This window comes from Lissotriton vulgaris, chromosome 8 (assembly GCF_964263255.1).
Source record: "Lissotriton vulgaris chromosome 8, aLisVul1.2, whole genome shotgun sequence".
In the NCBI taxonomy this organism is placed as follows: domain Eukaryota; kingdom Metazoa; phylum Chordata; class Amphibia; order Caudata; family Salamandridae; genus Lissotriton; species Lissotriton vulgaris.
Genome location: NC_141696.1, coordinates 163,162,931 through 163,176,540, shown reverse-complemented (window position 1 = coordinate 163,176,540; position 13,610 = coordinate 163,162,931). Strand labels below are relative to the sequence as shown.

Genomic DNA, 13,610 nt, shown 5'->3' with positions numbered 1-13,610 from the left:
GTCACACGACGTCGAGGCAAAGTTAATCAAAAGGTTCGGCGTCGACCGCGAGGAGCGCTACGTCAAGCCCGGAATCGAAACAGACCCCCACAACAAAGTACCTTGGAAAACGAAGAAAAGATGATCTACGGCGTCGAGGTGTCCCGGCGTCGAGTCTTCGGCGTCGATCGAGCCTCGGAGTCGGGGCGATCTGCAGCGGCGTTGACAGATGTCAGGCAGGAGCAGCGCTCACGAGGCGAAGCAGGATATGGCGTCGTCGTCGATGTCGATGTCGATGTTGCAAGAGTGAGCAGCGCTCACGGCGTCGAGAGGGCTCGGGGTCGAGGCGTCGGCAGCGGCTTCGCTACTAGCATCGATCGGTCCCAGCGGCCGGCGTCGAAGAAGCAGGACACGGAGCTGCACTCACGGTGTCGAGCTGGATTTGGCGGCGTCCGTCGGCGACGGGATTGCTGGATTTCTTCAGAGGTGCTGGACTTTCAGGTTCCAGCAAAAAGCACTTTCAGCAAATGGTGAAGTCCTTTAGCCCTGTGACTTCAACAGGAGGCTGGCACTCTTCCAGCTCTTGGAGATTTCCTTGGCAAAGTTTAAGAGTACACACTCAGTTCCTCTCTCCTGGTTCCTTGGCAAAAATAAAGAAGTGACTGCAGGATTCCCCCCAGCAAACAGCACTCTGGAAGAAGGGGTAGGCAAGTCCTTGGATCAGCAGGCTTCTTGTCCTTGGTTCAGGGTTCCTTGTCAGAATTGATCTAAGTTCTTTGGTTCAGGGGTCCTTCTCTTATACCCCTTTTCTGTTTTGATCCCTTTCTCCATGCAGGGGAATTCCCCTCATCCTGGGTTTGTTGTGGGTGTAGCCAGGCCGAGGCACCTGGCCTATTCACTGTGCAGGGCAGGGTCCTCAGCCTCCCAACAGGAGGTGGAGCCAGTATTGTCACTGGCAGGAGCAGAGCCATCAGTCACCCGGCAGGAGGTGGAGCCAGCATTGTGTCAGGCAGGGCAGGCTATCAGGAGCTACTCTTCCCCTACTCTCAAGGCAAATGCCTCACTCACCCCACACTGACTCATTCAGACCTCTGGAGCCACCCAGCTCCTGTCACACACACACCAAACCAGCATAGACCGGTAATAGTCAGACAAGAAAATAGCCACTTTCTAAAAGTGCTATTTTCAAACTCAGAGTCCAAAAACCATCCACCCCAACGGATGCGTTATTAAAAATTGAGTTCAGGGATACCAAACTCGACATTGTACCATACTCCCCGAGCCAGCTAGGATTATAGCTCTTAATAACCCTGGCAGCCCATTCTAACTTATGGAGAGCAGGTAACCTTACAATAGTGAAAAACGAATATGGCTGTAATTCACTATTAGGACATGCCACACACATCAGGGCTTGTCCTGCCTTCTGCTTACAATGCACCCTTCCCTCGGGCCTACCATAGGGGTGACTAACATGAAGTTAAGGGAAGGTTTGGGGACTGGCAAGTAGGTGTACTTGCGCAGTCCGCGTGACAGTACCAGACTGCACGTAGGTCAAGCAATGGCAGACCTTCAGACACATTTTACCAGGCTGCTTCTGTGGGTGGCACAATACGTGCAGCAAGCCCACTAGCAGCATTTATATTTTCAAGCCCTGGCACTCCTGGTGCACTATACTAGGGACTGACAGTAAACCAAAGAAGCCAAACATGGAATCCAATCAATATCAATTTAACATAGGGAGCACTTGCACTGTGGCACTGATCAGCAGTGGCACAGTGCCCAAAGCAATATACCAGCAAAAGCATCGTAAACAGAGGAGGCAAACAAAAAAAATTGAGGAGAGACTTAGGCCAATGATGTCAGGTCTAACAAGTAAGTAGAGCAGAACATGTAGTTTGTAATACTCTGAACATTTTTGACAATTAAATGAAGGCTGGCCTATTACCTAGACTTACACCTACAGTGAGTCATTCTAGGGCAATGTAAGCAATTGTTCCTGTCAACATTTGATGAAAATCTAATTCTTGATAGTATTGTATTCAGCTGTTATTCAAGGATATGCTCTATTCAATATATATTTAATGTTATTCAGTTGTTGGTTTGTGCTTCCAACAACATTAAAATAGGTCATCAATGTAACTTCCTGCAACACGGTGCCACACCACCAATTTTGGCCCGTCTTTCTAACATTGGAATTTCTCGGGGGCATGGGACTGGATCAAATCCTTTTTAGAGAAACGGAGACAGCAAGTATGGTTGCCTCCGTTCAGCACCAAGAAAAGTGACAAGCGGAGTTCCCCAGGGCTCAACTTTGAGCCCTCTTCTTTTCAATGTATATGTTATGTCTAGTATCTTTGCCCCCAGCTCATTTGGCGGAGGAGCTGTTGGCAAAGATCATAACTTATGCAGATGATTCCCAGCTCCTCTTCACATGGAAGGATAACAACCTGTCCCCTGTTTCAGCCAAAAACTGTCTTGCAGCAGTGTTTAACTGGCTGGCAGAAGCCCAACTCAAATGCAACGAGGATAAATCCGAGATGCATCTCTATGGGTCTTTTCCTCCGCATTTTAGGGATGACCTCTGGCCTAAGGGCTACCCCATGCTTCAGTCTACGGGGAGCCTAGGGAAGAATCAGGGGGTCTGGTTTGATGATGACCTCCGCTTCGCTCCTCAGAAACAGAAATTGGCCGGTGTTTGTTTTGATAATTTGAAATCTCTACGAAAATTCCTACCATTACTGCAAGGTCGGCAAAAGAAATGGTGACCCGCACCCTCATCTTATCCCGCTTGGACTATGCCAATGCTTTATATATTGGTCTTCCAGACTACCAGTTAAAAAAGCTACAGACCCTCTAGAACGCGGCAGCCAGAGCGCTGCTGGGTATCCCTGGTAGGTCCAGAACAAAACAACATCTTCGAGACCTTCATTGGCTCCCAGTGAGACAACGTGTCCTGTTCAAGGCGCTTACACTGGCCCATGGAGCCCTCTATAAATCTGCCCCCACCCCCTATTTTAGAAGGCGATTTGATTTCTATGTACTGCATAGACATCTGCGTTCCGCTGGGCAATGTCTTGCCGTGATACCATGCTTCCACTTTGCTAAGACTGGGGGGAGCTCTCTCTCCTTTAAGGCAGCCAAGGCTTGGAATTCTCTCCCCTTCGAACTACACAACACCCGAGATCTTAGGCTGTTTAAGAAGCAGTAAAAAACCTTGGGGCATATTATCAAGCCTGTGCGCTAAAATTATCGCCGCTTTATCGGCCGAAAACGGCCGATAAAGCGGCGATAATGGGCTTGATAATATGCTCTATGGAATTCCAATCGAAGCACATGTTAGATGTGAAGACATCTAACATGGGCTTTGATTGGAATTCCATAGAGCATATTATCAAGCCCATTATCGCCGCTTTATCGGCCGTTTTCGACCGATAAAGCGGCGATAATTTTAGCGCACAGGCTTGATAATATGCCCCCTTGTTCTTAAATTAACATTCAGCCTTGCTACATCTCCTTCAGCTTCCCTCACACTGGTTCTCGCGCTGGTACACTCCAGAGTACCCGTGCTTGTTATAAATCTATAATAACATAACATAACTTCCATAACATAATTGTCCGATCTTCCATTTTATATTTTGTGATATATGTACTTTCTCTCAGTCCTTCATATATATGTTCGCTTCATTGACGAAGCAGTGCTAGACACAATTGGTACTCCTGTTATTTGTAGACAACATAATTATCTTTTCACATACAGTAATTGTATATGACAACTATGTATAAACGTTGCATCAAAAAAAGTATGACATCTAGGCATAACTGTATGTACCAGAGGTTACTTTATGGCCTACAAAACATTTCCTGTCTCCTGCACATAGAAATCTAGCCCTCTCACAATCGGATGCAAATGATAGTCAAAGTATTTAGTCAAAGTATGTTGCCAATTGGGGAAAATCATACCAGTCCCCTCTTCTAGGTGGTGAAATGGTGGATCTTTCATGCTTTCATGCATCTTTGGGATCCTGTACAATATTGGTATTTTTTGATATTCCACTATCAAATATGGGTTTAACTTTATCTTAATTGTAGTCCATCCATTTGCAAATGTATAATTCTCTGTATGTTTTCCAATCTCTTGATACTTCAATGTAGGGTCCTTTTCCATTTTCGTTAATGCATTTATATTCTGTAGGTGTTATTTTACCACCCTATCGTAATAACTCATATTCATTAACACTACTGCCTCACATTTATCTGCTCTTTATTTTTTACTCTCTAAGTTCTTCTTTTACAAAGACATTTCCCCATGCATATTTATTAAATTGCAATTATAACATGAGTCACTTATAGTCCCAGATTCCGTTTCCACTTCCCAAATTATCCACAATGAATTTATAATGACCCCATAGGCATTTACACCACTTCATAGATCTATCTGTATTAAGTTATCTATCCAGGTTATTAATGTACAATACTTCCTGAGCTCATACAATAATATCCAGTTACATATTACTCATCCATTACTAAAGCCATGTGTATGTGTGCAGTCCATACAGACAAAATAGTACAATTATACTAAATTACCTTACAAAAGCACGGAGTTATGGTCCCTCTGAAGACTGCTGTTTTATGAAAAACTTCTTCCTCATAGTGTCTTAATATTGGACATTCAGTGAACAAATTTACCCGGTCTATTTCTTCTGATCAAAATCTAGAGCAAAAGGTTATTTTGTCCAAATTCTATTTGACTTTCTTGAGTGTTGTGATGTCAACATCAAATATATTGTAATAGGGCTTGTTTAGCTATTGAGCATTTCTTATTACTGAACACCCCATATCTATTAATTACAAAAATATTTAATGGGTAACCCTACTTTTAACCAGGTTGACCACTTTTGAAACTCAAATAGGTATCTGATTACCTCAAGAAATATGGTTGAACCACAAGATCCTTTGCGGATCATTTTCTATTAGGCTCACAAGTACAATTGGTAGAAAGTCTGAAGCCCTTATTTACTAATTTTATTTAACATTTCTCAAATCTGCAACCATCTATAAATATACCCTGGAGGTATATCAAACTTCTCCTTAATCTTCAGAAAGAATTTTAGAGAGCCAGCCAAATATAGCGGGTACAGAAATTGTATTTTGACCCATGGCAAAGCCTTCAGTATCTGAAAATAGGTATTTATATTAACCCAAATGGGGGTTTAACTATGATACTTTGGAACTTAGAAGTAGTTCAATATATCAACCCATACTTTACCAAGTTCTACAGAACGTTTATATTTAACATGTTTGTGGTGTTTCATTGGATCAGAAATTTGAAATAGCACCAGATCTGGTGATTTATTCATAATAGCCTCAACAAACACAGTTGCTATCTTGTTCCGTAATCAACTTTGTAATTGTTTTGCATACAGCAGCTTAATGAAAGAATTGAAAATTAGGAAAGACCCACCCCCTCCAGGCTACCAGTAGGTGTAGAAATCTGAAAGTACATTTGGGATTTTTTTATCTTCAAATAACAGAAATTATTTTAAGCATCTATTTTATTTTTTTTTAAACAAGATATATGGCTAGAACCCTAAAATAATAAACTATTTTAGGCATAATAATAATTCAAAAAATATGTTTAAACTGTCTAAAATTGAAATGGTTAACCCTTCCTATTTATTAGGCATTTGTGGAATGTGCCTAAGGATTCTCTTGTAACTCGCATCCCTTGATGCATTGCACTTCTGAGTAAGTCTGACTCCCACATTTTTCAGAATACTTACTGCATACTGTTCATACCCATGATTAAATTGTATGTTTAAACCCCCTGCTTTAACATGACTTAACCTGAATTCTGCCACAGTTCCAAACCTGCCTCTTCCATTACAAATAATGTTATATTAGAATCGGAAGTGAGAATTAAAACATCACGTACATATTCAAAAACAGTTGATCCTAACCAAACCTAACCATATTCCAAGAGCATCGGCAGGCTAGAGTGTGTAGCGCTAGCCCAAGCTGTCTGGGGAAATTGAGGCTAAAGGTCAGCAGTAATATTAAATCAAAACGAGGTAATACATGTAAGTAGTAAAACATGTGTTTACATTTGTCACCATTTAAATAATTTACTTCCCTAAAGTATCTGTTTTTTCCAGCTCATTGTGTTCCTGTAATATTTTTCTTTCTTTCTTTCATTCATTCTTTCTTTCTTTCTTTCCTCCTTTCTTTCTTTCTTTCTTTCTTTCTTTCTTTCTTTCTTTCTTTCTTTCTTTCTTTCTTTCTTTCTTTCTTTCTTTCTTTCTTTCTTCTTTCTCTTTGTTTCTTTCTTTCTTTCTTTCTCTTTTTCTTTCTTTCTTTCTTCTTTTTTATATAGCTTGTACTTTACCCAGAGGTGTCAGAGCGCTTTACAAAAGAGCTAAGTGAATTACATAAGGAACAAGAGTGACATGGTAGTAGTTAACATTACAAATATGTACAACAGTTACTTGTGGTGAGAGTGACAGATTAATAGGTTATGTATTCACTCACGGTTAAATATTAAGAAAAGGTGAAACGATTAGGGTTACACAAATATGTAATACATATTTACAAAATTTAGACAGAGTGTTGTGGTAGCTCTTGTGAGTGCCATGAACAAACAGGAATAGGACCTGGGGTCAGGGAGCGTGGGCCTGGTGGGGAACTTGGCTAAGAGAGTTATTGATCGAAGTGTCTTTGGAAGAGAAGAGATACAGCATATCATTCTTGCATTGTGTGTGCTGAGGCCTAGATCACTCGTAGGTTTCTCTGTTAGTTCAAGTTGTGGCTGGGTGGGTCTAACAGGCCATACTTGAGAATCGTTGAGTTTAGGCTGAAGATAGTTAGAGTTTCTCACATTACCTATCAGTGGATCATTAACATGTTCAGACTACTTGAATATCCACTCATTGCCTCTCTGCTAAGTGCACAGAGCAATGGTGGCATGTGCCAATTGAGATTATGTGTGAAACTGTGTAAGGAAGGTACAACGCTCCTATAATATTGTCAGTGCCAAAGTGTTTACAGCTGAATGGGTGTGTTCTGTACTGTTGTGTGTGGGGGTAGTGAAGTGAGGTAGGGAGTAAAAAGAGGGTGGAAAAGAAGAAAGCAATGGTGTGTGGAACATGAAAATGGAGGAATTCAGAACAATATGGGCAGAAAAAGGCTTCAGTGTCCCTAGCTTCCAGTAGTGATATAGTAGGGGTTCTCAGAAGTCAAAAAGTTAAGAAACGCTGCTCTAATACTTTGACTTCCAGTTGGGGGAGTCTCATTGGCTCAATACTAGGATATCAACATTTCTTAAGAATGGTGCCATGTAGAAAGCATAAAAACAAGGAGAGAATGGGCCACTCTGACGGATACCTTCATAATAGGGAATATGTTGGAACTGACTCCATTGATATTTACCCTACCAACTGGGTTTTGATAAATTCTTTGTATCAATTTAATTACCATTTATGGAACCCCAGACTGGTGCATAACCCCCACAGGAATATATATTCTTCTTGGCATCCAAGGAAATTTGTGATGAGGGGTGGCATGTAGATTCTACCCTATCAATTCATTATGCAGCTAGATTGGTAAGTGATGTGGTATCTCTGCCTGGTATAAAGCCCTGTCACTAGGAAGTGACTAAACTAGAAATTATTTGGTTGATCCAATATGCTAATATTCTGGTGTACATTTTAGAATCCACAGATATTAAGGATAATGATCTATATGATTAATAAGTACAACTGATTTGTATTTCCTTTTTACTAAAGGATATAATGAGTGTCCATTTCCAGGATTCTGGGAAAGGCCCCCCCATCATTTCATTCATTGATTGAACAATGAGTGAGGCAAGTTACAGGATCAATACTTTATATATTTCACTTTGGTATGGAGTCTGTACCTAAAGCTTTCCTTGAAGGATGCTTTTAATTGTGTTGATAAGTTCTTATAGTGATATAGTTTAAGTGATTTCTTCCTGCCGTTATGGGTTAAGCCTGGGTAGTTTTCTCTGTTGTAGATAGCTCTCAATATGTATACCCTCCCACAGGTAATAGTCCTTTTTGGGTGAAGGATATATTTTTTTAATTTGACTGCTATTTCAATATCAGTAGTAATCATATTCCCTTTGTTTATATCATTTCAAGCACCCTTTGGTTAGCTAGGCATCAGTGAATTGTAGCAGCTAATAGGTCGCCTATTCTATCCCCATATTCTCTTTATAGGTATCCGGAAGTCTGTATTTCTTATACTTAATGTCTTAATGTGAGTTCTGATAGCAAGTAACTTGTAGCAGATGCATTATTTCTAAATGTTTATATCTAATCTCTATTTTCTTGCAGGACTGTTATCATTGGGCTTTTTCATTGATGTTAGCCAAATGTTAATATCCAATATGGATTAAATCATTTGTCAGTGATTGTTCAAACAACTCCAATATTTAATTTTGCATTTGAGGATAAACTCCTTAGATCTTTTGTATTTAATAGAGAACTTTGCACTAGACTGCAACACTTTTAATTGTGTTTTCCTTAGAAGTTTCTATTTGTCACCTTTAAAATAGCCAAAGATGCTGCAGCACAACTTGGTGAGAAAGACATGCCTCTTTATAACGTTAATTATTCAGCCTTAGATAGTTGATGGAGGAATATGGTGAAATATTCTTTGATAGAGGTATATTTCCTTCCCTTTCCCCTCTGGGTTTTATCCATTATGAACTATGTCCTAAAATCAACTTCTTAGTGACGGTACCCTCTTTTTCATCTCAGTTAAGAAGATCCTGCAACCACTCTTCTTTTTCTGGTGTTAAGGAATAAGTGCTGGTGCTGATCACTGGAAAAGCCTGTACAAATTAAGCACTGGTTGATCCAGGTTGTTGTATCTCATATGTGTTTCTGTAATATGTATATAACCCACCAACATTCTCCAGGTCTGTACAAAGTCAACTCGGCTCTCACTACTGCTTGATGTAACTCGCGGACTGCTGCTGCCTTAGATACTGCTTTCCATAAGCATCAACAAGCATGTTGTCTGCTCTAAGTATTGATCCCTTTTACAAGCACACATTTTGGGCTACTGGACTGCCAGGAAGAGAGAAAGCCCCTATGTTGTCCTAAATACAAGCATCCAAGATAGCAAATTTAACCCAGCATCACATTGTGCTGCAACCTGGTGAGTAACGAATGCAAATAGAACAATTGATGGACAGCATTTTGAACAATGTCAAACATTCACCCAAGTACAGAGATCTGGGCCTAAATTCATTGTGTTTTGCTCCCCATGACATTCCAGTTTAAACCCAGCCATATGCAAATCAGTCTTTACCCTGTTCCCCATGGGAACAGTCCAGCCCGAATTGCCAGGCCAGGTCCTCCCTGGAACGGAAGCAAGAATCCTGGGACAGTTTTTGGGGTTTCACCCCTCATCAGCCAGGCTAGCTTGACTCAAGTGGCATGGTGAGCACAGGACCCACATGTGGGCATACCTATCCCTCTCTGGACCGGAAGGCAAGGGAGTAAGCAGAGGTAAGAGATCCAACTGGAGGCCAGTCTGCAAGTCTCCAGTTTCTTGTGGGATCTGGCTGTTCAGCCTCTTTGCTGGTAATACTCCATGAATAACTCACTGTCAGCAGCCACAAACCACAGCAAATGTCTGACACTGACAAGCAATGGAGAACTGGAGTCTGGGAGCGAGCATCAACTTGCAATCGTATTCACAGCTAAGCTAGCAACCATATGCATGTTCACAATGAGCTCCATTTATGTTTGCCTAACTTGAATTCATCATATTTATATCTCAATTATCTCAATTAAATCTGATAAATTTTGGTTCAGTATTGAAGTTAGTTTAGCGTTTCTGTTAACATTTGTACCCGATGTGATGCAGTAAAAGAGAAGGTGTTTGATCTCACTTGCTCTTGACTTTTTTTCCCTATGGCAGGAAGATGCAGCACAAGTAAAACTGTATCTCCTGACCCCACACCAGTACTGAGCTATTCTCTCCTGGCTACCTATACAATCTACACCTGCCTTTGCAAGAGCAGGTACAACTGCAAAGGAAGCCTGGAGGAGAATGGGGGCACAATTGATGAACAGTTGCTGTTGGCCTTTGACAAAATATTTGTAATCAGAGGCTGCCTTCTGAAAACAAGAAATGACCTGTCCAAAAAGCCAAACCTGGTTGCCTAGGGAGTGAAGTTAAGTGGGATGCCAAACTTCAGAATTTTTTTAATAAAAAGTACATGGCGTTCTTAGGATTCAAGCTAATGGCATCTAGTCAAGGTCCGCCCTCATAAAAAGAAAAGCATGGCTGGTAATAAGCCTGGTAACATTTACTTCACCATTTACAATATGTTTACATATCTAGTGGCCCGGGAGTAGAGCCTGTCAATAATCTCGCACCATGTATGAATTGCAGTGATGGGTTCAGCCAGCAGAAAGCTTAGGACACTTGAATTTACTACTGCCGTTTGCGTGCATTCCTACCTCAGAGAGAGTATAAACTGATTACATGAACTACACTGGAGAATTGAGAAATGTATCTTCCTGTGTTGTGTGACATATTAACAACTAGTGGTAATACTGGCTGCCTGTCATCAGATGTTAACAGCTGTTAATTGCCCTTTTCCGTTTTTTATGCTCCTTTGCATTTAACACTGGTCCAGATTAGTTGGCTGGACAGTCGCAGTAGGTAATAGAGGGTGTTAATTAACTGCCGCTACCATAAGACACAGACAATATCAGGTGTTGTTTATTGTTTTGATATTACATTTTAATGAAAGTCATAACAATACTATTTGTAGTTTAATTTTAAACCAAAAACTGTAGCTATTTGTGAAATAATGTAATTTGCTAATTGGCTTACCCTATCTTCATTTTCCAGGTGGAAACTATTGGTGATGCCTATATGGTAGCATCTGGCCTTCCAAAACGAAACGGAAATAAACATGCTGCTGAAATAGCAAACATGTCTCTTGATATCCTCTGCTCTGTGGGATCCTTTCAGATGAGACACATGCCAGATGTGCCCGTCAGGATACGAATTGGTTTGCACTCAGGTACATAAGTATTTGTTGTGATGATCTGATTAATTAGATGTGGGAAAGACAAGCTCATTCACCACCCCTACACACCACAATAATTCCTTCTTGAGAAAACATATTCAAATCTCTGCCATGGTAGACAGCAAACAAGAACTCTCAAACACGAGGTACTTGAGTAACATAGAAAAAACACTGTTGTGAAACTATACTCAGGTGAAAAAATCTGGCAATCCACTTAGGATACATTGAATGGACTCCGCTGTACTCAATCAAAATAACTCTTTAAAGTACTTTCAGGTCCTCATTACGAGTGACCTAGAAAATAGGTGAGATGTACCTTTCCCCTGGAATTAACAATACCAGGGGAACAAGTAGCTCCAGAGGTGGGGAAAATCTGACCAAATAGGAGGTATCTATTAGGAGTTGATCCAGGAGGGTCCGTTAGGAATTAAGAATTATAAGCTGAATCAGTAATTCTGGATAAGATTTCCCAGTAATTCCTCATTCTTTGTGGCACTTTCACGAAAAGATTTCAGCTGCTTTCAGAGGCCGAATTTGCCATGTGAAAGCAAAAAACGAATCATTCCGATGAAGCTGAGATCTGCTGTTACCAGCCCATGAAGGAGGCCTGGTAATGAGGACATCAATGCAGTGGTTTAAAGAGACATGCAGTACATTTAACTAATAAACCGTTTGATATCCCATCTAAGGTATGCAAAATACTGTAGTGATCAACAAGAAATGAAGCAGAAAAGACTTAACTTATGCTTGCACAGAGAAGGCTGGCTAACAATTGATTTCAGAATCAGTCACTTAGAGGAAATACTAGTGGAATGCAAGGTGTTGGTTTTCAAGCAGGAGGACAGGCTGCTCACAGAGGAGGTGGTGTTTCACTGGGTAGAAATGCAGGTGTTCCGATTAACTTGAATTTTGGTATAGACATTGCAACATTGAAGAAGTCTACTCCTTTTTATTTCTGTAATAAGATTGGGCATTGGAAGAGGGAGTGTAGGCAGAATACAAATAGTATGAGTGGTCATGGGCAAATGCAGGGAGTACATTACAGCTATCTCAGGCAGAAGACGTCTACTCTCACAAGATGACCTGATGTTATGTTATGTTATATTGGTTTTTCTATAGCGCACGGCTACTCCATGGAGTGTCCCGGCACTTTTAATTAACAAAGCAGTAACAAAAGAGAAAACACAACACAGTAAAATAACAGACCAGGCCAAAGGAAGAAAAAGCAACCTAAAGGGCAAAAAGCCAAGTTTTAAGGCCATTTCTAAAGTTCAACAGATTAGAGGTGCTCCGCAGAGCTAGGGGCAGAGTATTCCAAAGCAGTGGCGCCAGCAGCCTGAAAGAGCGACCTCCAATCCGAGCCCTTTTTACTCGAGGAAGAGTGCTTCAGACCTCAAAGATCTGGCGGGATGGTAAAAAGCAAGCCTCTTCTGGAGATATTTGGCTCAAGAGGCGTAAAGCGCCTGACACTGGGAAACTCTATTAAAATGTCAGCTCAAAACCATATTACCTTCCCCAAAGAAGTGAAAACCCATTTTTTTCAAAATCATACAGGGATTGGAATTTAACCGTAATTCTTATAGGGGGGTCTAAATTCCAATCCCTGTTCAGAAGCCTGTTAGTCCAGGGTTTGGAATTATAATTTGCGCAGCAAACGCTGCATCCCCTGCTATTTACGGGGAAAACATAACCTGTACATTCTGATATGTTCCATTTTTTGTATGCACCACACAAAACATGCATGTCATTTCTAATTTGTCTTGGGAATTCTTTTTATAGGAGGTACTTACTGCACCACTAAATGTTTCACCATGGGATTATGGTATTTACTGGTTGTGTAATATTATAACCTCAAGGGTGCACAGGGCAATTACGCAGCTAAAGTAGTACTTAAACTGTTTTTGCAAGAATTCAAATGATAAAATGATATAGACACTAACATATAGAGCAATAACCAGCATCATTTATCAAATCTGAAATGTATTTTTTTATTTTAACAAAGGTATTTTTTGGCTTGAACCTAACTACTGTACACTTCACTTTCACCAAAACTTTGGGGAAGGGCAGAAAGCTACACCTCACACTTTGCACTTTTGCTCTTCCTCACTTTATAGTTTTGTAGAATGGAGAAATACATTTATATTTATATTTTATAGAATACTGGATCCACTTTGATTATCCTTATCCTCATTTGAAACTGATTATTTGTTATTGTTTCTCTTGTAGCCATTGTCTTGTCCAAACCTCTACTTCAGTTTGTGAAACAGTTAAGGCTCTTTACGTAAACATAAATACAAGTAACAATTATACTACTAAAATTGCTTTAAAGGAGTAGTTTCAGGCCAACCTCATTCTGCATTGTGTTGCAGCATTAAGCCTCTTGTAGGTGGTATACACCCCTTCTGTATCATCCACCCTCTTTATACTAAAGCTGCATTGTTTTTGGCAAGATTCTCTGTGAGGTGAATTCTGACTGCCAATATAATCATGAGTTCGAATACCGGCACTGGGTAATCATATTTAGCATCGCTTTTACAATTGGTAAATTGATTGCCATTAAATT

At 40.6% G+C, this 13,610-nt stretch overlaps 1 protein-coding gene across 1 annotated transcript in view; it reads left to right on the top strand.

Moving 5' to 3' along the window:
- LOC147696807 (retinal guanylyl cyclase 2-like) overlaps window positions 1-13,610 on the top strand; it is a 408,956-nt gene that overhangs the window by 363,122 nt on the left and 32,224 nt on the right. The window contains exon 14 of the mRNA XM_086933248.1: window positions 10,867-11,041. Coding sequence (XP_086789374.1) covers window positions 10,867-11,041 — 175 coding nt within the window. The remainder of the gene's footprint in view (window positions 1-10,866; window positions 11,042-13,610) is intronic.